Raw genomic sequence first — 27867 nt, forward strand, 5'->3', positions numbered from 1 at the left:
TGCCTGGCTCCAATCCACACACACACACACACACATCGCCCCACCACTGGAGCGCAGCCCCTCCGTGGCTATTTTATCCCCTGTCCGCCTGCATTAGACACGTCTTGAGCTATATTGTTTCTAGCTCTGCTGCATCCTTTATGGACAGCCCCGTCGATGCCTCTTGTTGCAGTCAGAGCTTGGCCAGGGCTTTCTCATCCAAATTCTGCCGTGCTCTCCGTCTCTCTCCCTTTCTCTCGCGTGTGTGTGTGTGTGCGAGTGCATGGTGAGTGAACTGGCCAGTGATTTATGGGAGTGAGTGGAAGTCAACGGGCCTTAAAAGGCTGATGATGTGTGCTCGCTACAAGCCTGACTGTTAAATAGATCCAATGGCATTTAATGCCCTTTCATGCAAAAAGTCTCTGGGCGACAATGAGGCTTTCAAAGTATTAGCTGTCCGGGATGCACACGAGTGCACTGATCTAGTTTACATAGCTTTATATAGGACAACATCGTTCAGGAGCGGACTGTATTAAGTGCAGCACTTGGACGCACCGTTATTTACCCTGGCTCTGTGCTGATAGTTCATTGTTAACACACACAAAAAAAAACAACAAAAAAAAACAGCGTCAGAGGAACGATTCAGATGAGATGTTTAAATAATTCAGCAGTAGGCCTAGTTGGGCTCATTTAGTGGGATAATCCGAGGAGCAGTGCAGAAGTGTGCTCATGCATACACATCCCTCATCATACAGGAGCCTGGCAGGCTCTTTAAAGTTGTCAGAAGACTGGAGGGAATGCTGCCCAGAGACACTGTCTGAGAGCAGACGCCTCACACAGCCCTGCTCTTGCTGCTCTGGCTCTAGCAAAACAAAAAAAAAATGACCTGATTTAAAATTAAAATCTACATTGACTGTTTCTTATTTTAAACTGTTGAATGTTATTGTTCCCTTTTGAAAAAAAACTTATAATCGCTTTGTTTGGACTAGAGCTGCAACTAATGATTATTTTGGTAGTCAAATAGACTGATGACTATTGTTTTAGATTACTTGATAAGTCATGATTATTTCTGTCGTGTCCTCCATCTATTAAAACAACAGAAAAACAACAGCTATACATGAGATTTAAAAGGCATTTAACAGTGGCGGGCACTCAGGCCCTTCTAACCCTTCAGAGAAGGGGTGTATGTAAATAATAAGTGCATGTAAATAATTACATATATTTTTATCAGGAAATATTTATTATAGTTATTGTAAGTGTATGGACTTATTTTATAAATTAACTAATATAAAAAACTAATTCAAAGCAGTAGTCTGTGTTTTTCAGTTGCTACAGGACTCTTATATGACTGACAGCTGTTCTAACCACGTGTCTGCTCACGTGTCTGTGTGGACCCTTCTCCTGATTTTGAGAAGGGTGTAGTAATGAGCCTGTTAGGAATGTCATAGGACAATCTAACCAATCACATTCATGATTTTCACTGTGGGGGCGGGGCCATGGCTGTCTAACCCTTTCTGAGCGCTGTGCTAAAGGGGTAAGCTTTGATTAGTTGTAAAACAGCGGGCATGCTGGATTAGTTCAGTAGTTAGCTAACTATCATGGAATTGCGACTGTGTGTTGCAGAAGGGGTACGCACTATATTCACTGCACACCACTGCCATTTAAATGTCTACATGTTGTTTAAACAAGGAAACTACTGATACTTAATAAGTAAATATGTAAACTGTTGTGTTTGCACACTTTTGGAGACAGACTAAGTTGATTGTAATCTGTGCAAGTGATTTATTAACCCATCTCTTATTGCGCTTCTGTCCCCAGCACTTTGTGTAACGCAGTACTGCTACAAATTTATGATTAGTCGACAATGAAATTTGTAGTCGACAAATTTAAATAATCAACATTGTCGATTATATCGATTAATCGTTGCAGCCCAAGTTTGGACACAATCAGGAAAAAAAAAACATCTTCCCAGTTTTTTACTTTGTGTATGCAAAAAGAAAAAAAAATCTGATTAATGGACGCAGGCAGGGTTTCACACGGGTATGATCAAGAGGTTTAATTTCCAGTGGGTTGTATTTATCCACAAACCACATTTTAGGGGTAGACGATATGTTCCTAAAATAATATCACTATATTTTATGGTATTTTCGTGATTACAATACTCTTGGCGAATAAAACATAATAATAATAATAAAATAATAATAATAAAAAAAAAATATTTCAAGAATAACTACTGCAAAAAAAATAATTAAAATTATTATTGCAAACGATATGATATGGCAATCCTCTGAGAACAAACTGAGATATAAAAAAATACAAGAATTTTATTAGATTTGTAACGCAAGCCAATGATCCAGAATGTCATGATACTAATAATGCACTCCAAATATCTCCATATATCCAGGAATAAAGTAAAAAAAAAATGATACTGTACAGATATAATCTGTAGTAGATATATTATGAGAAATGAGAACAGTGTGGATTTTTCTTTTGCTAAAAACAGCAAAAAAAGTGGGTGACATTGCATGATATTTCAGGGAATAATATTGTTAAGGATATTAAAAAATGTTGGCGATATTATTGCATACATTACAATATGTCACCGACAACACAGTGAGGAAGGCTTTTTTTTTTTTTTTTTTTACAACAGAGGCAAAAAAAGCAGCTAGAAAGCTAGCTTGCTAATTTGCTGTACAGGTACTACAGCTGCACTGTATTTACACTGTAACACAGATGCACACAAAATTCATAAAAGTGATTGCCTGGGTGTTGGTTGTTGGTTCAATTTACCTAGAAAAAAATTCAGTTATGAAAACCCCCTTAATTGTCACTGCAGTGTTTTTGTTTTGTTCCTAATCATTTCTGAAAAGACCTTTTTTAACCTTTTGTTATTTTCCTGATTTGACACAGCACTTCTGAGCTTACTGGGCGAAAGAGAACCCACAGCAGCAGTGATGATGAGGATGACGATGAGGAGGATGATGATGAAGATGATGAGTATGAAGATAAGCGGGGAGCTGGAAGGAAAAAGGCCAGGCAGGACTCCTCAGCAGCAGAGCCTCTGGACACTGGTCTCTCTCTGGCAGAGGACGAAGAGCTGGTGCTGCATTTGCTGGGCAACCAGAGTTAGTTCAATAGGAAATAGGACCATGTGACCACAGTTTGTCCCCACCCCCTCCCGTTTATATATTTCATGTATACCATTCATAATGGACTCTAGTTTAAGAGCATTCATCTCTTACATTTATATATGATGTGGTTTTCCTTTTTGTTGTCTAATAAAATGGAATAATTTGATCGATTTGGTTTAACTCTGTTCAGAAAGGTCTAAGTGAATTTTCCAATTGAAGTTTCTCCTTTAAAATCTCTTATTATCTAGATATAGAGATCATCAGAGACTCTCATTTGGCTCTGTAGCAGGTGGCTGAAGGGCATGTTCACACCTCAAGCACAAAAATGGTTTTACACCGCAGTTTAGCGAGCAAACTAAATCACATCCTGTTTTCTTCTTTTACACAGGCTGTATCCCTTCTGTACTTGACATTTAATTGATTTGTGAAAAGACATAGCAAAGTGTTGTGTCAAATTTGCAAATGTATGAAGCAGCAGAATGAGCATAGCAGATTATCCTCAGATTTTTGTGTTTTTGTTTATAGATTTTAAGGGATAATCTACAGTTACAGTAGATACAGGAATCACCAGCATATTCTGTTGTAGCCATATTGCTGCATGACAGGCATGTCAGAAGTCAAATTTTGGCACATCCCCAGTTCTTTTTCATCTTCTATTGTTTAATGGCTGATAATCGCCTGCCTTAACCCATCTAAAAATAAAAGAGGTTTTACACTACAAACAAACTGCATCAATAGTTTTAGTTTAGTTAGTCTGGGACAACCTCTTTGGGTTGTGGCACATTTCATACCTGCAATTTCAAATGGAGTGAAACTGGAAAATCCGGACCAAATGGGTTGGTGCACTAGTAAGACTGATTAAGATTATTACTCGTATCATAAGCCAAATAATCTTAAACTTACTCAATGCTTAATGAGTAATAAAAAAAGTATAATCAGATAAAAATTTAAGATTTATTGCCTTGAAATTAGATCTTTTCGCTTGCTTAGAATTATTTTTATATAATGGGAAATGAGAACAGTGTGATTTTTTTTATTTTGCTAAAAACAGCAAAAAGTTGTACCCTAATGTGATAATTAGGGGTGGGTGATATTGCACTATATTTTAGGGTATAATATCTTTTTTAGGATATTCAAAAACTATATATTTTTAAACAATAGAGGCAAAAAACAGCTAGAATTTTTTTTTTTTTTTTTTTTTTTTTTTTTGCAGTGCATAGATAATCAGACTGAACTAAATACACACAGAAACAGAGATTTCAGGCTCTAATTTTTGGATCTTAACTATTTTCATGATATGATTTGTGTGGGACAAAAATAGGCGATTTAATTTTTTTATATATATTTATAAAAATATATAATCAATAAGAGGTTATTTAATTTATCAAATAGTGAAAACCAATGGGTCCATTTTTGGGGCCGAATTGAATATCAACTTTCACATGAGCCATTAATCACCAGGGAACAGGGAGTGTTTTAAAAAATATTCTAAACTGAACAGATGACCCTCAAAATAGGTGAAAATTGCATTTTTTGGCCACTGTAAAAAGGGGTTAAACCAGTTTGTTCCAAGATAAACTATTCAAACTATTTATCCACTGAAAGAACAATCACAGTCAACTATTGTTCATCTCCAGACATACAGCGTATACAGCAAGTGCCTAAAAGTGCCAGTTTGTCGCAGTACGGTGAATGAAAAAATAACTACTTTGCTTGTGCCAGTCTTCCTGCCACAAAACACACACAGCTCTCAGCCTCCCTCTGCATCTTATTTTAATTTAAATACTGATGTTATTTTCTTTTTATGCCGTTTGAACGTGCGTCCAATAACAATACGGTTCTGCTTAGCATGCATGCGGTTTTCTTCTCCGTTCCCCTTCCGGAGAGTGAAGTGGAGGGGAGAGGCACTGCGATTGGCCTCCGTTGTTCACCAGTCGGAGCACAAAGGCTGTGTGCTGAAGTATTCGGTTATCTACATTCAGCCAGCTCATCTCTGGAGAGGCCTTGCTTGGCCTGGCTCTACATGAGAAACGTTGACTCTCCGCCATGGCTTAGCATGTGTGCTACTTTGAAGTCGTCTTATTGGCGGCCTCGGAATGGCTGCCTTGAAGGACTTGCATGACTGTGGGGTTTTGGTGGGGTAATCTTTTTGATCTCAGCGTCGCTCTTCCTGTGTGAGGTTCAGATTTCCTTCTTGTTTGTGTTTGTGTTTTCTGAGTGTTAATTTTGTCAGTAAATGGTGGGTTTGGGGCGGCTTTGTGAAATCACAATGGCTTCCTTTCTATTTGCAGCCTAATCTGAAAGCAGTTTAATCTGCGTGTTGGAATTGGGAGTGAATTGTTTCCTGACTCGTCGGGGGGTGAGATGATGTACAGTATTTATTACAGTTTTATCCCCGAGCTCCTCTTTTCACCATCACAGCTGCGAGCAGGCAGAGCTGAGGACAGGGCTGGCAGACGTGTAGATGAATTGTGTTTGTGTGCAGGAGGGCCGGAGTGACTCTTTTGTGTTTTGGCTTGGTGGGTGCACAGTCATCCATCACAGATGTGAGTTTATTAGGAGACCCTTGCTTCCTGCATGGAGAGCCGTTTCCCTCGCCGCTGTTCTTCTGCTCCAATAACTATTTTGGCACAGAAGGGCGTGGAAAGGTTCAATTCTGCGCTCGGGCCGTTTCTGAATAACAATGTGCTTCAAGCACAATGGGAAGACACAATCATTAGTGCTAATGCACAGATCGCAGTGCCTCTCTCTCTCTCTCTCTCTCACTCGTTCTCCTTCACAAATGAAAAAGGGAATGCTTTCTGCATGTTAAAAGCCGGCCTCCCAAAATGAAGGGTTGTTTTCTTTTTTTTTTTCTATTTGCTTTTTTTAAGGTTAGAAGATATTCCATTAAATATTTTGGAATGAAGGATGTTGGTACTGGTGTACCTGAATCTCATCATGCATGATAGGCTTTATTAATATGGACAATATATCTTGCTTTACCTAACTTTACCTCCCTGTAACTCATTCTTCCTTGCTCTACTGCACTCCACTACCTCACTTTACTTTGTCTACTTCTCTCTACCTCACTTTATTTTACCTCACTCTTCTTTGCTCTATTTTACCTCTCTGTGATTCATTTTTCCTTCACTTTACCTCATGCTAACTTGCTCTGCCACGTTATATTTTCCCTAACTCTACCTCAGGCTACCTCGCTCAATTCTACTCTGCCTTACTCTACTTTGCCCTTCTCCACTCTACCTAGCTCTACCTCACTTTACTTTGATCTACTTCGCTCTGTTTTACCTCACTACTTTGCTCTACCTCCGTGCTTCATTCTACCTCACTTTACCTCATTCTACCTTGTTCTACCTTGTTCTACTCCACCTATACCTTGCTTTTCTCCACTCTACCTAACTCCACCTTGCTTTACCTTGTTCTGCTCCACCTATACCCTGCTCTTCTCCACTTTTCCTCGCGCTACCTCACTTTACTTTGCTCTACTTCTTGCTACCTCTCTTTATTTTACCTCATTCTACCTTGCTCTGCTTCGCTCTGTTTTACTTAACTCTACCTCATGCTACATCACTGTATTCTGCTCTGCCTTACTCTACCTCGCTCTACTCCACTCTACCTTGCTCTACCTCACGTTACATCGCTCTACCTCGCTCTAGTTTACCTCACTCTACTTTGTGCTACTTGACCTCTCTGTGCTTCATTCTATTTCACTGTACCTCATGCTACCTTGCTCTATACTGCTCTGCCTTACTCTACCTCGCTCTACTCCACTCTACCTCACTTTACTTCGCTCTACTTCTCTCTCATTCTAGTTTACATCACTCTGCATTGCTCTACTTTACTTTACAAAACTATTCCACACAGGATTGGATTTGTTATGGCCAGGCTTGGGGACACATCATTTACGAATGAGTGCATCGATGTGGGTAATTACAGTCTATGGATCCACAGCCGTCTCCTCCAACGCTGTAGGAGGTGATGGGATGGGGCGTCACAGTCCAGCGGGCCCACAGGGATTTTTCAAATTCGGATCCCCTCATTTGGCAGCTTCACAGCAGAGAAGTTTCTAATACCGTGTGCTTCTAAAGAGTATTAATGAGGAGACCTGAGGGACGTTTTATCTGCTCCTACCTCCTAAGCTTTGCCTACTGTTTTTTTTTTTTTTTTTTGGGGGGGGGGGGGGATCTAGTATGTACTGTATCTAGAGACATTGAAAACATGTTACTCAATTGATGACAATGTTTCCTCATGTATAATACTTATTAAAATGTAGACTTTACCTAGGCTTTACCTTCACAACTGCATTGCACTGTTTCTGCATTTCTGTGAATGAAAACCACCTTAAAACCACTTCAAATGCCAATTCAAGTTGCTGCAGGGAGTAATCATCATCTCCATCATTTAGAGGCCTGTCTAGGTCTGTCAGTTTTAAATAATTGATCATTTTGTACGGACAGGACACAGCTGGCACAAGTCTAGCTGGCCAAATTCAAGCACAACAGACTGGTGCCAAGGGAGGCAGTGTCACTACCCAGCGCGGAACTCGTGCCCAGTCATGGCACCATCAGAGTCTCTGGTTTGAACAGCAATTAAGAAAATGCTTCAATAGCACTTTTTGGTCTTAGGTATCCTGTACACTGACATGCCACTTGTCTTGTGACTAAGGACTTAGGTATCCTGTCCTATAGGCGATAAAGATAGCTCCACTGCAATGTTAAATGCCCCATACATTTAAAACTAGAATGTCCCATACATATGACACCAACCCCATGTAATGGGTAAAATTAGGCTGGCAGAAGTGAAGCACAACCAAAAACCCAACAGTGGATCAACACCAGCAGATGACATGTCTCTCCAAACCATCACTGATTGGTGGAAACTTCCCACTAGACCTCAAGCAGTTTGGACTGTGTCTCTCCACTCTTCCTCCAGACTCTGCTCCCTTGATTTACAAATAAAATGTAAAATTTACTGATGATCAGTGATGGTTTTGGAGACATGTCATCTGCTGGTGTTGATCCACTGTGTTTTATTATCAAGTCTAAAGTCAGTGCAGTTTTGTTTTCCCGCAAAATCTTACAGCGCTTCATGCTTCCCTCTGCTACTGACAACTTTTATGGAGATGCAGATTTCATTTTCCAGCAGGACTTGGCACACTGCCAAAAGTACCAATTGGTCTTATATGATATTCAATTTTCTGAGACACTGATTTTTGGGATTTCGTCCATAATAAAAGAAATAAGAGCTTACAATTGATCACTCTGTATGTAATACATCTAAATAATATAATAATAATAAAAATAATAATAATAAAGAGTTTCACATTTTGAACTGAATTATTGAAGTAAAGTAACTTTCCAGTGATTTTCTTTGATATTTTTTGAGATGCACCTGTATATTATCATTAACTAGGCTGTAAAAGCATGCATCATTTTCTGAGCTGCTAACTCCGTGTTGGCTGTGTGCTTAACTGTTCACTATAGTAATTATTTTATTTTGTATAAAAAAAGAATCCATGCAAATCTATTTAACACAGTTGACCGTATACAGTAATTGTATATAGAATTATTGAGCAAAGCAATTGATTTTACGAAAAAAAATGATCTTACAGTTTAGGTATAGTAATGTAAAGTTTTCATTTTAATTAGCTCAGGATGTTACATATCTAAAAATGTTTGCAAATTATTATTTTTCAAATGATTTAAGTAAATTTAGCTCATCCAGGTTTGTAGTGTAGAGTCTATTTAATGCCTATACATATATACACTCAAAATTAGTTTATTGAATTTCACAGGTAGTTTATTCTGTAAGGCAAAATATGCTTTGTCCCAATCAAATGCATTAAATTCATCTGTATTTAATAAAATGATTATAGAATAAGCCTACATTTTCTTTATTCGTTCTAAAACTCAGTTAATATGAAGTGGCAGGTTTGCTATTAATAGCAGTACTCTCTAAATAAAGCCACTGTCCAGATTTGGTCCAGATAGAGCATGTTGTAGAGTGAGCCAGCCGACCATCCCATCATCCCACCATCCAACCAGCCCCACTCTCGCTGCTGGAGGCGTTCAGCACTGGACAGCGACCCTCTCTCCTCTTCACAGAGCTTTTCCTCATAGAGCTTTTCTTCACAGAGCTTTCTAGACAGAGCTCTCCGCGCAGCTGTGTGCTCTCCTCTCTCTCTCTCTCTGTCTGCTTTGGGTTAGTTGCAGGCAGTCTGTGCTCAGCATGCAGAGCAGAGCTACAGGATTACCCAGGCTGCTGTGTGCACACTGCCAGCCCACGCCTTCACTGTGTGACAGGTTTTAAATGGGCTGCTGGAGACGCGTCTGGAGGAGCTGCTGCTGCTGCTGCTGGAGCTGCTGCTGGGTTATCGCTGTGTTCCTGCTGGAGCTGTGATCGTTATTATTGGGAGCTGCTGGATTGGAGGTACCGGAGGCTGGATTGCTTTCGGCGGAGCTTAAACGTCAGTGATCCGGTGGGTCTGAGAGCGGGGCTTAAGTCTCTGAGAGATTTCCAAACCACCTTGTATGGTGTGTGTTTGGATCTGTGTGTCAGTGTGTGGATTCTCACGGTCGCTTGTTCGGACTCTGCTGGGACCAGGCAACTGTAATCAGGTAAGACAATGCTGGAAACAGCTGTAGATGTGGATTGTGATGTATTTCAGCATTTTAGGAAATATAGGCAGTTATTTCAGTCATTGCAGTGAATTAAAAGCCTGCTTTTAAGTGATTGCATGTTATCTCGTCCCGTACATTCATTTCTCATTGAGCCCTTTTTTTATTTCCATAGCAGTTCTAAGGGGATCTCTCTGCATAAAGCCAACCAGGAACAAACCAACCCATCAAATCCAGTCAAAGGTTCTAAGGGTCTTCCCAGTCCAGGATTGTGTTAAAGTTGATCTAGAGTTGTTCTCTCGCCCAGAGTTGGACTTTAAACATTAAAACAATGCCCTTCAGTCTTCTAACCATGAGCTCCAGAGCAGCATCAGGATCGGGTGAAACTGTGGCTTTCGGAGGAGAGGGGCTCGACTGCAATGCCACATGTGCCGAGAAAGTTCAGCACCTCCCGCCAGCTTTCTCCTCCACTTATGCGCTCACTTTGCTGGGCATCGTGTTTGTGGTGATCGTAATGCTCTCTCTGACCACGCACCACTGCCACAAAGGCAAGATGAAGAGAAGAAAGATGGAGAGAGCGCAGGAGGAGTACGAGAGGGACCAGCGCAGCCCCGTCCCGGCCAGAGGGAAGCCTGATTCGGGACGCTGCACCATCATCCGTCCCGCATCCAAGGATGCTGAGGCTCGGTCAGCATCACCTGCTTCAGATTCACCTGCCAAGCAATGTACCACCCCTGATGATCCATCCAGCACTTTGCCCACAGTCGATGAGGACATGAAGGGCGTGGAGGAAGCGGCTCTCGAGGCTGTTGCTGTGTCATGATAACCTATGGACATATGATGGACTTGGAAATTGTAAATATGCAGAAATAATACACCATCAAATACCAATAAACAATGGAAACCAACGTAATTCCCTGTTAGCAATAGTAGGAACCCTGGAAATCCATCCATCCATCCATCAATCAGTCTACCTTGCACTGGTTTTCAAAAGAATTCCTGGAATTTATGTCCACGCTGACATACAGGGGTTAGACAATGAAAGTGAAACACCTGTCCTTTTAGTGTGTGAAGTTTCATGGCTAAATTGGAGCAGCCTGTTTGCCAATGTTCATTAATTGCACATTGCACCAGTAAGAGCAGAGTGTGAAGGTTCAATTAGCAGGGTAAGCAGGGTAAATATTGCAATGCACACAACATTATGGGTGATACACCAGAGTTCAAAAGAGGACAAATTGTTGGTGCATGTCTTGCTTGTGCTTCTGTGACCAAGACAGCAAATCTTTGTGATGTGTCAAGAGCCACGGTATCCAGGGTAATGTCAGCATACCACCAAGAAGGACCAACCACATCCAACAGGATTAACTGTGGACGCAAGAGGAAGCTGTCTGAAAGGGATTGTTTCCAAATACAAAAACCACGGCTGATCAAATCACGGCAGAATTCCATGTGCACCTCAACTCTCCTGTTTCCACCACAACTGTCCATCGGGACAATAAATTATTGTGGTCTAAAACCAGGTGTTTCAGTTTCATTGTCTTTTCCCTGTACAATGTAAGCTAGAAAAAGTCCCAGCCCCCCACATGAGCAACGCTCTCTTTCCTGTACATACCTTCCCTCCTGCATCGTCACTAGACTGTGATGGATGGTAAAAGAGCCGGACAGGACAGCTGCAGGACATCAGAAGGAGGCGGGGACAGGAGCATCATCAAACTGGACATGGAACATTGTCCAATGTTCTGATCACTCTGATGAATTCCCTCCACTCTAATGTTTTCCATAGAGGACACTGTCCAAATATTGTCCTTATATTGTATTATGAAACAAAAAACTGACTCCTAAAGCCAGCACTGTAAGAACAGTAAAAACAGGACTTCCTGTATTGTTGCCTGCACTACTTTAACATATCCAGAACTTTAACAAAAGAAATGAAATGAAAAAAATGGAGCTGCTGTCTAGTAAGTGAACAATTGATGCAATGAGTTTGTCATTTGTCATTTTTAGTCACTGTTTATTCACTCGTTAATTATTCTTGAAGTTCTTTCAGAAGTTACTCTAGTCAGAATACCATGGCGTTCATGTCAGAAAATGCATAACCATAACCAGGAGGTGATGATGATGATGATGATGATGATGATGATGATGAGGAGGAGGAGGAGGATGATGATGGTACACAGCACATTTTTGAAAAAAACTTTTGTCAGCTTTGAAGGCCCACTGAAGCAAGTTCAGCGATGAAACAACAAGAAAATGTTTTCCTGTTTATTTACTATATAAATCTTATAATATACAATATTTTATAGTGTATTATTTGAGGCATACTGTAGTTACGAAGATAAAGAACATAATAAAAAATGTTCTTCAGGCAAGTGTGTGTGTGTCTACTAATCCATAAAGTATAAAGCTCTAAAAAAAAAAAAGACCACTTAAAAATTATGAGTTTCTTTGATTTTACGAAATTGAAAACCTCTGGAATGTAATCAAGAGGAAGATGGATGATCACAAGAATTTTTGCACCAGGAGTGGCATAAAGTTATCCAAAAGCAGTGTGTAAGACTGGTGGAGGAGAACATGCCAAGATGTAATTAAAAAACTGTGATTAAAAAACAGTGTTATTACACCAAATATTGATTTCTGAACTCTTAAAACTTTATGAATATGAACTCTCTTTTATTACAACATATTATATACAAAATTACATGTGTGTTAAATGTAAAAGTAATTAAAACTGCCCGAGTTGTTTCTGAGTTACACTAATGAAAAAAAAGGAGGGACTTACCCGTGGTTCAGCCTGTAAGACAACCCATGAGTGTCTTAGAACTTGAGGCCCTGTGCAAAGAGATGTGGAAACAATTATGTGAAGTCAGACTCCGCCTCTTTTTAAACTGCTGCTGATGCAGCATTGCCGTGTGGCATCACAGCGCGCTCGGAGGAAAACGTAGTGACTCGGTTCTGATACATCAGCTCACAGACGCCTTGTGCTGATTAACATCACCCTTTGAAGTGATGAGGGGAAAGAGCGCCATCTACGCACCCAGAGAGAGCAAGGCCAGTTGTGCTCTCGCAGGGCTCCGGCAGCTGATGGCAAGCTACATGAACAGGATTCGAACCAGTGATCTCCTGATCATAGTGGCAACAATTATGATTCCTAAAAGATTTTTTTTTTTTGCAGACTGTGATTTCTGCTAAAACCCATAACAAAAATGTCCTCTAGTGTGGAAAGAAAAGACAAAGTGTCCTTTTGGCTGCACTTCTTGTGGGGGGAAAGTGATACAGTGCTGTCAGAGTGTCCTTTCTTGCAATAAATTAAAATTATGTACCTCTACATTAGTGTTAATGAGAGCCCATATATGGGTGCTCTTCTGCCCCTCCAGAAGAAAAGGGTTTCGTTATATAAAAAAAAAATGTTTATCGCTGGGCCAGAACTGATGATTGATTTTATATATTTATTTAAATATTTCTTTAAGAGACAGTGTAACTATGCTTAATGTATGGAATTGTGCATAATTGCAATGCAGGGTTGGGAGAAGTGAAAGAGTAAAAGTAAGAAAAGTGAAAGCGAGAGAGAGAGAGAGAGAGAGAACCCGGGTCTCTCTAATTGTTTAATTAAAGTAGACGGGTCCACTGTGAATAAATTCAGTCAGCCATGGCATAGGAGTCTATAATAATGATTAAAAGATTAGCTGTCATCTCTCTGAGCTGCACAGAATGGCTGCTTAGAAACAGTGATGCTCCTCTCTTAATGTCCAGTGTCGGATCGAGAATAAAGCTTTTTAATGTCTCCTCAAAATGAGACCCCAGAGACCTACATCAGGCCAACATCATGAGCCATGTGTGTTTCAGCATGAGACAAGAAGCTGGCAAGAAATCCCCTGGCGCTCCTAATGTTTGCTCTTCAAGGTTATTTGTAGGGTGAGATTTGATTCTGAGAAGCAGCTGCTGAGCTAGAGCGACGCCGGAAATCACACCACCACTCCCCCTAAAAATGCTGATATTAGAGAACTGTTGCGGTTAGATAACAAGACATATTGTAGCTGGTGCCCAATATTGCTATTATGTAAAACGCTTTTTCTGTTACAGCATGTTGCATTCCTTTCAGCCCTGCTGCAGATACGGTGCTTTTCCCTTTGGGGCGAGAACCTATTTGGTGGGAGAGCTTTCACCTGCCGCTCAATGTCAAGCGTGTGATTTATGGGTGCACGGATCTTTTTCCCTGGGTAAATGACGCTTAGAAAGTTTTATTTGATATCCTAAAGTCCATTGGCAATAATCAAACACTAGACGTATAACTGCCAATCAAAATGTACCTCTTTCAACAGAGGCTTTAAAGTTAAGGGAGCAGTTATACTCAGTGTAGCCCTCAGTGCTGTAGGCTATCAGATCACTCCAAACATGTTTGGAGCAGATTAGAGCCTGTAGGGGGGACGCTGACCTGCCAGTCATATGACTCATATCACTGGGGTGGCAGGTAGCTTCAGCAAATCAGCATCAGCCCCAGCCAGACCCAGTTTATTTAAAGCCCAGAGAGGTGTAGGGACAGCCTGACTGAGTGCCAGGACCGCTCTGCACCCTAGCTCTGAGAGTCAACATGGCTGACACTAGCATGCGAATCAGTGGAGGAGCTGTCAGATTTGGGGCCACCTATGGAGGCAACCGTCTGTTCGCCGGAGCCAGGGGAGCAGGAGGCTCTAGCATGTCCCTCTCCCGCTCGCTGGGTTTGGCCAGGGGAGCCGGAGCTGGTCTTGGCCTTGGCCTGGGTGGTGGAGGTCTTGGTCTGGGCTTAGGAATGGGTGGAGGCCTTGGTCTTGGGCTCGGTGCTGGTGCAGCAGGTCTCGGCCTCGGCCTTGGTGGTGGTTTGGGTTTGGGTGCTGCTGCAGGTGCCAGAGCCGCAGGCTTCAGGGCAGGCGTGGCCCCGCTGAGAGCTCACCTAGGTGGCCGCGTCTTCAAGATCGGAGGCTACGGCTTCAACCCGTCCTTCCTCAGCTCCACCACAACAACGGATGTTGGCGTCAGTCCAGTTCCCATCCTCGACCCCTCACTGCCATCCGTGGACACTGTGCAGGTCACACGCTTGAGGGAGAAAGAACAGCTGCAAGCACTCAATGACAAATTTGCCTCTTTCATTGACAAGGTATGTTTTTAAGTTTCAAATTTAATTTATGATATACTATATGTGTCTATTGTCGCTGTCCAATGAAAAACACTTATCTCCAAAAGAGCAACTTTACAGGAGAGAGAAAAAAACCTTGTAATCTTTCAATGGAAGTCAATGTAAAAAGAGTTTATTTCAGGTCATTTTGAAGAATTTCTATTGGTCCGTTCATCAAGAAATTTTGGCACAGTGTAAGGGACAGTTTGTCTGTTTAAATTCTGTAGTAAACTAAAAATCTACAAAAATGGAGATACGTTCTAAAACAAGGTCACTCATAAGTCCTTTGAGACTGAAGCTTTTCAATTTCAATTCAGGACAACGAGTCAGCGAGACCCTAATTCATGAAAATAATGTCTCCCAGGAGGAGTAGCTCATATTATCATTGACACAGACACTCAATGACTCTCTCAATGACGGTGCAAAAAAAAAAAAGCCCCTCCCGAGCTCTAACCCAGAAGTTCTGTGCAATTGATGTTATGTAGGCTCGTTCCCTGGAGCAGCACAACGCTGTTCTGAAAGCCAAGATCTCCATGTTCACCAACCCTGAGCAGGGTGGCCCCGCCAGCACCTCCATCCTGCTCACGTCAGCCATCGGAGGCTACAAATCACAGATCGACAGCCTCACTGCCACCAAGGAGGCCATCATCGCTGAGATCGAGCACTACAAAGGCATCATTGATGACGTGCAAGCCAGGTCAGGTTCACTTGATTTTATTTATTTGGTGATATGAAGTGAATTAGTGGCAGGTTTAATCAGGTGTTTTGAGGATGCCTCAAAGACCAGGATTAAGCAAAACACAGATGTGTGAATTTGCTCATTTTAAGGTCATTAAAAGGTCAACTGTGATTGTGATGAGTTCTGTCTTTTCTGATATGAAGATATGAAGAGGAGACTGCTCAGACCAAATCTCTAGAGGTTGAATGGACCACATTAAAGGAGGTATGCAGATGGAGATATGTACACAGCAAAAAAGATTGCACATACTTTAATGATATTGGGTTGTATGTGATTCTAATGCTGTACTACTATTTTTTCACTCTTTTCCCAGGAAGTGGACAATCTGTACCTCACCATCTTTGAGCTGCAGACCAGCCTCAGCGGTCTCGAGGAACAGATTGCTCTGTCCAAGCAGGTGTATGATGCTGTGAGTATATCATTTGCTAATGCTAAGTGTTTCTTTTTTTATGACTTGTATTTTATCACATTTTCTAATGTATAACAATATCACATTTAGCGAAACACACAAAAACAAACACAAAGGGGGTGTAATGCTGTATGCTGTAAACCAGAGGTGCCCAAACTACGGCCCGCGGGCCATTTGCGGCCCGTTTCCTTTTTTGGAGCGGCCCGTGAGGTATTTTAGAAATAGAATGAAAATTGGATTTTTATAATGTGAGATTCAAAGTTTGAACGCGAGCTAAAGAGTCTAAAAGCGGAGAGGGCGCGCATTTCTAGCGCAGAAAAACGGGGCAAAAGAGTCTAAAAGCGGAGAGGGCGCGCATTTCTAGCGCAGAAAAACGGGGCAAAAGAGTCTAAAAGCGGAGAGAGTGCGCATTTCTAGCGCTGAAAAACAGGGCAAAAGAGTCTAAAAGCGGAGAAAGTGCGCATTTCTAGCGCTGAAAAACGGGGCAAAAGAGTCTAAAAGCGGAGAAAGTGCGCATTTCTAGCGCAGAAAAACGGGGCAAAAGAGTCTAAAAGCGGAGAAAGTGCGCATTTCTAGCGCAGAAAAACAGGGCAAAAGAGTCTAAAAGCGGAGAAAGTGCGCATTTCTAGCGCAGAAAAACGGGGCAAAAGAGTCTAAAAGCGGAGAAAGTGCGCATTTCTAGCGCAGAAAAACGGGGCAAAAGAGTCTAAAAGCGGAGAAAGTGCGCATTTCTAGCGCTGAAAAACAGGGCAAAAGAGTCTAAAAGCGGAGAAAGTGCGCATTTCTAGCGCTGAAAAACGGGGCAAAAGAGTCTAAAAGCGGAGAAAGTGCGCATTTCTAGCGCAGAAAAACGGGGCAAAAGAGTCTAAAAGCGGAGAAAGTGCGCATTTCTAGCGCAGAAAAACAGGGCAAAAGAGTCTAAAAGCGGAGAAAGTGCGCATTTCTAGCGCAGAAAAACGGGGCAAAAGAGTCTAAAAGCGGAGAAAGTGCGCATTTCTAGCGCAGAAAAACAGGGCAAAAGAGTCTAAAAGCGGAGAAAGTGCGCATTTCTAGCGCTGAAAAACGGGGCAAAAGAGTCTAAAAGCGGAGAAAGTGCGCATTTCTAGCGCAGAAAAACGGGGCAAAAGAGTCTAAAAGCGGAGAAAGTGCGCATTTCTAGCGCAGAAAAACAGGGCAAAAGAGTCTAAAAGCGGAGAGAGTGCGCATTTCTAGTAGGGTTGTCACGATACCAAAATTTTGACTTCGATACCGATACCAACTGTAGTATCACGATTCTCGATACCAAAACGATACTTGGAAGAAAAAAAAACAATAAAAATATCTGAACATAAAATGTTTATTTTTGACTGAACTGGATTGAACACTGAACAATCGGTGCAAACGTTTTTATTCTAAAATGAAACATTTGAACAAAAAACAAGTTTTGTTATTATAACCTTAACTATAACATAATTATCTAAACACTTCCTAAAAACTAAAACTAAAACCAGAGGTAATGGTAGCCTGACTATGTGAACCTGACGGGCGGGCAGAAGTTAAGTTCTGAATAAGGAAAATAAAGAGACAGAAGAACATTACAATGTTATGTTCATTTTAACACTCACTGCTCCGTTTTATTAATCAACCGTTTACCGTTTTTAATAAGCCCATGTTCAGTGTAACGATCAAGCAGGCTACGTGCCTGACCACAGATTTGCGATGGAAACGCGAAAACGTGAACATCTTGAGTTCATGTTTCACAGCCAATGGGATAATGGAGAAATAGAGAAAACCACGGGTCCAAAACAAAACTCCTCTCCGTGTTAACGTGATTTACTAGCAGTCGCTAGTAAATCTTAGTAAAGCTACAGACAGAGTGTATCTTGACTAAGTCCACTAACCTGTCGACTTCTCAGCTCTTTGTAGAGATCAGGGTGCTTGTCTGCTAAATGAATGAGCGAAATATGATCAGAATTATGTTAAATAAAACTGTAACATAGAAGCATAGAACTATTATTTAATTAAAATGATTTTTAAGAACAGCTAAACACAGTGCTGCAGGTCAAACGCGGAGGCGTTCACGTGCGAGAGAGAGAGAGAGACAGAGAGAAAGAGACACAGCGAGAGTGAGAGTGAGAGAGATTTGCGTGTTCTGATGTGAGCTACTCACAGGTAAAGGTTCTCTTTTATCTCCTCATGCTCATATTCTAGTCCCACACATAATTCTGCAGCTCCCTCAGTGTTTTCTGTCGTATTTTGCGGCTAGCGCGAGCGCTTACAACTAACACCGCGGACCGCGAGGTGCCGCCGCACTTGTGCCGAATCCGCTACTGAATCCGACTCCCGATTCGCGGACAGAATCGGCACAACACCCCCGCTGTACAACTGCGGGAGTGAAAACAGCGCTAATAAATAAAGTAGTTTAGTTTCACTTTCAGTTTTCGTTATTTTCGTTATTTTATTTAAAAATAAAAATATAAATAAAAAACAGATGCCTACATCTCAGACTATTTTCCCCACACTTCACTCCTCGCGCCCGTTTTGTCCACAAGTCGCGGACGAGAGACATCTGTTATTTTAGCCGTCGCCATTCTACACTCGCTGCTGCTCTGCTGGCTTGCGCGTGAATCGATTCATTTGTTCAGAACACTAAGTTTATCTGAATCCTGCCACACCGACTGCTGCGGTGTGAATCAGTTTTCTTATGAACTGAATCAAATCGCGCCTACTAATTTGACTCATTTGAAGCTAGTGACTGGGCTATATACAGTATCGAAAGCATCGAACGCTAAAGAACCGAATCGTTTGTGATGACGTAGTATCGAAAAAGAATCGAACCTTCGGTACACCGTGCAACTCTAATTTCTAGCGCAGAAAAACAGAGTCTAAAAGTTGCCGTAATTAAGGAGTTTAATATTAAGAGACATCATGAAATTAAACATCAATTTGAAAAATCTTAGTTTACACAACACTGTCAAAGATAAAGATAGTAAGTCAAGTAAAATGGTGTGTAAATGAAATAATCAGGAAAAAAGTATTATTTAAAGTGGTATATTTCATTATTAGTTTTATTACAGAGTGCGGCCTGTGACTTCAAATATATTTCTCCTTCTGGCCCCCAACAAAAAAAGTTTGGACACCCCTGCTGTAAACATTACACATTTAATGGTACTCCAACTTACATGCAATAGTACATAAAATAATACAAATTATAACAGTGATAAACACTTCACTTCAATCCTCTATATACCTCTGCAAGTACAAGCCCCATTTCTCATAATATTTTCTGTTAAGTTTTCCCCATATTCTAAAGGACATCTTTTCATATGCTGCAACTTTTCCAAATTCTCCAATGACTTCCTGATGACGACTTCCATCCTCTAAGCACAATTTGTTTTCCTATCATAATACTAGTATGTATCCAATCAGCTGTAGGCCTATGACAATGAGCTAAGATTGTAGGATCGCCAAGAATATAGAGTCTGGGATAGAAGGAGAATGTGATTTCTGCTGTTTCTGATAAATGCTCATGAACTCTAGTTGGAGTTTAAGGAGGCGAGTGGTCCAGCGGTCTAAAGCGCTGCCACTATGAGCGGGGGGTCGCAGGTTCGAACCCCTGCTCATGCAGCTCTGCCATCAAGCAAAGCTCAGACGGAGCAAAATTGGCTCTGCTCCCTCCGGGTGGATAGATGGCGCTCTTTCCCCACATCACTCAAAGGGTGATGGCCACAGCACAGGGCGTCTGTGAGCTGATGTACCGAAACCAAGTGCTTTCCTTTGAGTGCGCTGTAATGCTGCATCAGCAGCAGCTCGAAAAGAAGCGGTGGCTGACTTCACATGTATCGGAGGAAGCATGTGCTAGTCTTCACCCTCCTGGTGTGTTGGGGCATTACTAGTGATAGGGTGAGTTCTAATGAGTGGGTTGGGTAATTGGCTGTGTAAATTGGGGAGAAAATGGGAAAAATTAGAACATGAACCAATGTACCTTTCCTTTTTGACACCGCAAGCATTCTGATTATTCTTTAATGCCAAGCTTATGTAGTCTACTAGGTGTCCAATAAAATTGATGCAGAATCTTGAACTGTATTAGTCTAACTCTAAGATCCCTTGACATAATTGAAACATTATGAAAAATCTTATCCCCCATTCAAAATGAAGGCATGTTCAAATCCTTTGCCCAAACTGTCTTGAGCCCTACTGTTGCCTTACTATTAGCCTTTCTTAAAATTAAAAAGAATAGTATATGTTTCTCGATGAGCTACTGTTTGTCACATTGATCATTATTTTATCATTTATCATGTCCCCACTTGTGTGGTCTTTTCAGAAAGTGAAGGAGGTGAGGAACATTGTGACCGGCAGCGTGAAGTCCGCAGTCTCCATCTCGGTGGATAACACAGCTCAGGCCCAGGACTTGACGTCTGCCCTGGCTGAAGTTAAATCACACTACGAAGCTCTGGCCCAGCGCAGCAAGCAGGACGCCATCGTCTCCGTGCAGGACAGCGTACGGGAACTTTCTATTCCAACTGCAGAAACAATCTCAGTGTCTTCTCACAGAGAATTACACGGCCATTGCATGCCTTTGATGTAGACACTATTTAATTTCATGCATGAGTCTCCCCCTAGTGGTAGCTTAGAACTTCCCTGATGAATTCTGGCATTCTGGCTTGTAAAGCTGTTTACAGACATCCAATATGTGACCCAGGCACTGTGCTGATCTCATTTGTTCTGCTGTGTTTTCCTTTTTTTTTTGACTGCAGCTCTCCATTATGACTGTATCATCCCAGCCCAGCACTCAGACCCTCACTTCAGCCAAAGAGGAGCTGAGAGTCTACAAACTACAGATCGACTCAGTGCATAGAGAGATCGACCGGCTCAAGTCTCTGGTGTGTGTCTGCCTGATTCTGATTCTGACACTGAAACACAAACACTGCTTAATATTTTAAGCCCTGAGGAAATGTAGAGTATAAAAAAATATGTAGGAATTGATCCAATTCTGAATATTCTTTGACAAAGACTGGGGATAGGATTTTTAAACATATTTTCCAATGAATTGGCATTTATTAATCTTGTTCCATTGTAGTTGTTTTTCATATAGATAGACAGACAGACAGATATACAGACAGACAGATTGATAGAAGTTATAGACATCTATTGTAGTAGTTTTTCATATAGATACATAGATAAATAGATAAGCATGTAGACAGACAGACAGATAGATAGACAGATAGATCTAAGTTATACAAATACAGATTGTAGTTGTTTTTCATATAAATAGATTAATAGACAAGCATGTAGATATATAGACAGACAGACTGTTATAGGCATTCGTGGTAGATGTTTTTCATATAGATAGACAGACAGATTGTAGTTGTTTTTCATATAAATAGATTAATAGATAAGCATGTAAATATATATAGACAGACTGTTATTGACATTCATGATAGTTTTTTTTCATATAGATAGATAGATAAATAGACAAGCATGTAGACAGACAGATAGATAGACAGATGGATAAACAGAAAGACAGATGGATAGACAGAAAGACAGATAGATAGACAGATAGATAGAAGTTATACACATACAGATTGTAGTTGTTTTTCATATAAATAGATTGATAGACAAGGATGTAGATATATAGACAGACAGACACTGTTATATGGTAGTTGTTTTTTATATAGATAGATAGATAAATAGACAAGCATGTAGACAGACAGATAGATAGACAGATGAATACACAGAAAGACAGATAGATAGAGAGATAAATAGAAGTTATACACATACAGATTGTAGTTGTTTTTCATATATATAGATTAATATACAAGCATGTAGATATATAGACAGACAGACAGACTGTTATAGACATTCATGGTAGTTGTTTTTCATATAGATAGATAGATAGACAGACAAGATATAAAGAGAGTCAAACAGACAGACAGACAGGCAGATACTTTTTTAATTTTAAGGGGAATTTAGGCATCCAGTAGCTTACAAACAACACTATTTAATAAATACAATCAAAGAACACAAAGGAGAATAGACAGATATACACAGGGTAAAACAGCTTTTGTAGAGCAGTGCAGTAAATCGGCCAATCTACAGAGCAAGATATACAATAAACTGATCTGGTGTCCTTTTAGGTGCATGTACCTATATTTATATATTTCTATTTATTTATACATTATATTTATATTCATATCTATAAGTACGTATGGATGCGTAAATCTCCATGCAGACTGTATTTAACTCAACATGCCATCCCTGATTGGATGAGTTCCAAAGCCTGACGTTCCTAGGGACAAAGGGTCTTCTAAATCTGACTGTTTAGTAGCTGATATAGGATATACAGGAAAAGATGCCACAATCCTGCACCTACTATTTGGGTTTACACACAGTGATGAGGCCATTCCCTTTACCCATATTCTAACTATCACTATATTGGGAGCTCTTTATTGGGGTCATGAGGCACGCAGTTCCCTTCATCAGTGTTTTGTTGAAATCAACTCACAAACACCCCTTAAAAAAGCCCATCAGTGTGTCCTGGCATTTCAAACCTACTTCCCGCCAAGCTCACGTAAATGTACCACTTAACCAACATCACCAAGAGTCATTTTTCACATACACTATTTGAACATGTGACCTAGATGATGTTCTCTTCTCTTCCAGAACGTCCAGCTGGAGTCTCAGGTGGATGAGGCTGAGTCTCACACCAGCTCCCACACAGAAACCTACCAGGAGCAAGTGGCTGTGCTCAAGTCTCAGCTGGATGACCTGAAGAAGGTACATTACTTCTCTTAGTCTTAGCTTTAACAAAATACAGGACTAGTATTGTACAATCTCTGTAATGCTATACTAATTCTAATGATTCACTACATTACCACATTTACCCTGTATTATTGTGAAAAATTGATAACTATTAATTTTTTGTGTTAATATTATAATTTATTTAACATTAGAAAAACATCATGAGAATGATTCTTTGGCTTCAAATTCGTGTTTTTTTAAATAAATATTATTATTAGTGGTGTTAATATGTTAATGCGTTGATGCATGTAATTGTTCCGGAGACTTTTAATGCATTTTTTTAATGCAAATTAATCACATTACCAAGTTGCCAGAGCCAATTTTATTTAGCGATATTAACACAGCACAGCTTTTAGCTGCGAAGTTTGACAAAATTTGGATTAAATCTCATAACTAATCCACACTATGCCCCACTCAGGTTCATTCTTTTATTTACTTTTAAATATCCTTCAGTGATGGTCTTTTTTTAAGTTTTAAAATCTTAAAAGTAATGTGATTTGTTGTGATTTATCACAGAAATATCATTGATCTTAATCTATTGACACAATTCATCTTTATTATTCCACAATCCTATTGCAAAATGAAGGTAGTTGATTCATTATCACAAACTTGATTTGTATCAATGAATAAAATCTTTGTTTGACAGCAAATCACACAATATGGACAAGAATACCAGGAACTGTTGGCCAGCAAAATGTCTCTGGATGTTGAAATCACAGCCTATAAGAAGCTTCTGGACAGCGAGGAGAACAGGTAGGCAAAGCATGGCCTGCATAAAAAAATAAATCAGTGCATTTCCTGTTGATGCCTGTGTTTTTCAAAGATGATGTCCTTTGTAAAAATTGTATATTTAAATAATAATAATAATAATAATAATAGTGTACTTAAACTATATGCAGAATAATTCTCCTTATACTTACACTTTTACCTAATTATGCAGTATTTAAATATACTTTGAAAATGTATATGTTATTTGGCTATGCTATATACTTAGTATTATTATTATTATCATCATAAAACTGTGCTTTTTTAATGATAAAATTAACTTTTAGTTAATGTGTCCTAAGAGCCTATATTTTTTGCAATAAACCTGTACTTTAGGCAAAGTTGATAGCAAAACATTGTGTTGCTCATACTAATTAAACTGTGTTTATTAAACTTTTATGTGTTAAACCACACTTAAAAAAGTTTTCTTTAGTTAGTACGTAAAAGAACTTTAACAGCTAATGATTTAGCTAATCTTGCTTTTTTTTTTACCAGTTTATGTACACCTCTCAAAAAACGAACGTCGTGTTAAATCTATACTTTAATCACACTTATAATTTGTTTTTAATGTTCTGTTGGACAGCTTAAGCAAATATACTTTAATTGTATTATATAGTGGTGTAAAAACATATGAATATAATAGTCAGTATGAATTTAATGCAAATTTATATCACTTTAATTACAAACAAGTAGTAAGTCACAACTTCAGTACAGACCTATTTTAGCATACTAAAAATGAATGACAGTGGATCTGTGTCACTGATACAGTGTGTGTGCGTGTGTGTGGTTGGGGGGTTGTGCGTGCGTGTGTGTGTGTGTAATGAACCAGGCTGAAGTCTGGGGGAGGAATCACAGTGCACATGTCCAAGACCGCAGTAGGAGGAGGAGCAGGAGGTGCTGCAGGGTTCGGTCTAGCTGCAGGAGGAGGAGGAGCAGGAGGGCTGGGAGGAGGTGCAGGCCTCGGTCTGGGAGGAGGATATGGCCTTGGGTTGGGTGGAGGCCTGGGTGGAGGCCTGGGAGGAGGTCTTGGAGGAGGCCTTGGAGGAGGTCTGGGAATGGGACTGGGAGGAGGATTCGGTGGAGGATATGGAGCAGGTGGAAGCAGCTTCATGTCATCCAGCTTGAGCTCCAGTGGACGTAAGTAGACGCCAAATTGCACCTGATGTTTCTGTAGTGTTTCACTGTTCATTGCCTTTTAACACTGGGCTTGGAGATTCCTACACATGTTTAGTTTATGAGCCTAGTGAATCTAAGAATATCAGCTTTACCACAGATCCTGATTACAGTGGTGAGTCTTTAGGGTTAAATCTTAGTAATACTATTAAACTATTCATTAACTATGATAATACTATTAAACTACCAACACCATCACTGATTGGTGGAAACTTCACACTTGACCTCAAGCAGCTTGGACTGTGTGTCTCTTCACTCTTCCTCCAGACTCTGATCCCTTGATTTATAAATAAAATGTAAAATTTACTGATGATCAGTGATGGTTTTGGAGACATGTCATCTGCTGGTGTTGATCCACTGTGTTTTATTATCAAGTCTAAAGTCAGTGCAGTTTTGTTTTCCCGCAAAATCTTACAGCACTTTATGCTTCCCTCTGCTACTGACAACTTTTATGGAGATGCAGATTTCATTTTCCAGCAGGACTTGGCACACTGCCCACACTGCCAAAAGTACCAACTGGTCTTATATAATATTCAAATTTTTTGAGACACTGATTTTTGTGTGTTTTTTTTTTTATTGGTTGTAAGCCATATACATATATATATATATATATATAGGAACACAGTAAAATACGAAAGGCAAGGGAACTTTAAAACCTTTTTGACTTAAGCCCTTTTTGAATTGTATTTATCACAAAGATAATGAAAGATAATGAAGTTTGTAATGAAGGATCGACTTACAAAACTGTCAGAGCTTAGTTAATAAGAAAAAAATATTTTTTTTTCTGCTTCCAGTTTCGTCCACAGTTTACTGAACAAACATCAAAGCCACTCAGCCTTTTGGCTCCACTGACGAGTACTGCGTCCCAACACCTGCGACACAGAGGAAACAAGCCACACAGAGAACGTTTTCCCAATTATTGCTTCCCAAAATAGATTAAAGTCTGAAAAGCATTTGTGTGTGTGTGTGTGTGTGTGTGTATGTGTGTGTGTGTGTTTGTGTTTGACTGTGTTTGTGTGTGAGAGAGAGAGATTACTGAATGTACACGCTGTGCTCCTCACACACTGTCCTCAGATGATTCCCGGTCCCAAGGCCTCCATCATATTTTAGAGAATCTTTGAGCTTCTTAAAGAAAAAAAAGATCTGCTTCAGGATTTCAGTTCTGTACAACTATTGTGAGAAACACAATAAAACAGTGTTACCAGACAGTGTCTCCAGACCACTTATTTAACAGGGTAAAGGTTGTGTACAGTGGTGTCTACGCATCTAAATAAGATTCATCAGCGGAAAAACACACACACACACAACCACTCACCACCTACAGAGTCTAACACACTTACAAGAAAAAGGTCGCAGTAGCCTGTAAGTATGTTTCTACTGTCTCGTTTTTCCTTAGTGAGTAATGCTAATGTAGATTTTGGCAGAATATAGCCAATTAAAGTATAGTGCATTGTTTCAAACAGGAAAAGAGGTGTAATTGTCAAAACGTGTCAGATATTTTATATTATTAGTCAACCTTTGACATATTAGTCACACGAGCTACCATTTCTGGGTATTTTTTCTGGCACTATGGCTACTTTTATACATACTAAACTTTATACATACTTTTATACAACTAAAATGTGCTTTATGTAGACTTATATACACAGTGCCAGTCAAAGTTTGTATACACTCCTTCTTTCTTTTTGTGTTTTTTTTTTACACTGTAAATTTAATATTGAATACTATATTAAAGCTATACAGGAACACATGCTGAATTATTCTGTAAACAAAGAAAGTGTTAAACAAACCAGAATATGTTTTATACGTATAAGTAGTACATTTATCCTTGAGGACAGATCTGTACACTCTTGGTTTTAATTTTAATCTCAGTGTCTTCATAAGGGAGAGTCTCCTGGAATAGTTTTCTCAGCGTCTTGAAGGAAGGAGTTCCTGGGGGTGCTGAACAATAGGTGCTGCTTTTCCTTCACGCTGTGAAACTCCAGCTCATCCCAATTAAATCACCTCAAATCACCATCTTAGTTCAATAGGTTTAGATCAGGGGATTTGTCCTCAATGTGGAGGACAAATACTTTTATTTACTGTTTACTACGTAATTTCAAATGTTTTCCTTAATTGTTTTCATGTCTTTAACATCTAATCTACAATTTAGAACATTAAATAAAAAAACTTTGACTGGTACTTTTGACTGTATACAAGTTACAGTAATAAATCAAGTCAAGCCAAGTCAAGTAGTTTTATTGTCAGTACTGCATATGTACAGGACATACAGAGAATTAAAATTACGTTACTCTCCTTCCCAATTTTACAGCAAGTACAGATAATAGATACAATAAAAGAAAAAAATGGGAGACACTATGTGTACAATACAGCAGGGACACAAATAGACATACATGAGGTGTAGTAGTGTGGGGGAGAAATAGATATATAAATATAGTAAAAGTAAAAAAGAAACAGATATATAATCTAAAAGAATGGGAGACACTATATGTACAAAACAACAAGACACAATAAACATAAGTAAGACGGAAGACAATAGTGCAATATTGATGGTGATTGAGATGGAATGACAGTATAAATAGAACCTGTATAACAGTAGTGCAAATATGCTATATAGCTTAAGTCTGGTAAAGTGAATAAGTGCGTAACGTACTTAAAGTGCACAATTTTTTGGGGGAATGAAAGTGTGTATTTACAGTGCATATATCAAATGCTTGATATATGGATATATGTCAACACCACAGCCTGGTCTGAGCTCTAGTTCTCACAGCCAGTGTGAGCCACTGTGTGAAAGCCAGCTCTCTTTGGGTGCTGTGCAGGTACTGTTTATAAAAAAAAACACCACAATATAATGTCATAAAATCTGATCTGATTTTAAAAGCCATCAGATAAACTGATAACGCTGACAGTCAACGCTGACAATAGCTGCATCTCAGACTACTTTTGCTGTGCCTCAGTGTAATGCCCGTATCCAGAGCATCCAGAGTATGAAAAACACTGCCTAAAAAGTTACTTAAAATATGAAGAATTGTATTATTATGCAATTATACTGTCAGCATTATATTAGTCAATAGACAAGATCGGTATAAAAGTAGTAATCATGACAGGGCTACAATAAGTATTTA

The 27867-nt window shown here is 39.9% G+C and overlaps 3 protein-coding genes across 3 annotated transcripts in view; all 3 read left to right on the forward strand.

The window, feature by feature from the left end:
• Nucleotides 1-3276, forward strand: part of ddx10 (DEAD (Asp-Glu-Ala-Asp) box polypeptide 10) — a 41956-nt gene extending 38680 nt beyond the window's left edge. The window contains exon 18 of the mRNA XM_022676042.2: nucleotides 2890-3276. Within this exon, the coding sequence (XP_022531763.2) occupies nucleotides 2890-3109 (220 nt within the window). The 3' untranslated portion in view covers nucleotides 3110-3276. The remainder of the gene's footprint in view (nucleotides 1-2889) is intronic.
• Nucleotides 3277-8923: 5647 nt separating this feature from the next.
• On the forward strand, nucleotides 8924-11879 carry si:dkey-183i3.9 (uncharacterized protein C11orf87 homolog). Its single transcript, XM_007254203.4, has 2 exons — nucleotides 8924-9727; nucleotides 9903-11879. Exon 2 carries the CDS (start codon nucleotides 10059-10061, stop codon nucleotides 10548-10550), a length of 492 nt encoding a protein of 163 aa, XP_007254265.3. The 5' UTR covers nucleotides 8924-9727; nucleotides 9903-10058; the 3' UTR covers nucleotides 10551-11879.
• Nucleotides 11880-14248: 2369 nt separating this feature from the next.
• Nucleotides 14249-25948, forward strand: si:dkey-183i3.5 (uncharacterized protein LOC566445 homolog). Its single transcript, XM_022676045.2, has 10 exons — nucleotides 14249-14858; nucleotides 15362-15573; nucleotides 15759-15819; nucleotides 15929-16024; nucleotides 20328-20504; nucleotides 20761-20886; nucleotides 22667-22780; nucleotides 23451-23557; nucleotides 24399-24706; nucleotides 25537-25948. The coding sequence occupies exons 1-10, from the start codon at nucleotides 14316-14318 to the stop codon at nucleotides 25554-25556; spliced, it is 1764 nt and encodes a 587-aa protein (XP_022531766.2). The 5' UTR covers nucleotides 14249-14315; the 3' UTR covers nucleotides 25557-25948.
• The last annotated feature ends 1919 nt before the right edge of the window (nucleotides 25949-27867 follow it).

Source organism: Astyanax mexicanus, chromosome 17 (genome assembly GCF_023375975.1).
Source record: "Astyanax mexicanus isolate ESR-SI-001 chromosome 17, AstMex3_surface, whole genome shotgun sequence".
In the NCBI taxonomy this organism is placed as follows: domain Eukaryota; kingdom Metazoa; phylum Chordata; class Actinopteri; order Characiformes; family Acestrorhamphidae; genus Astyanax; species Astyanax mexicanus.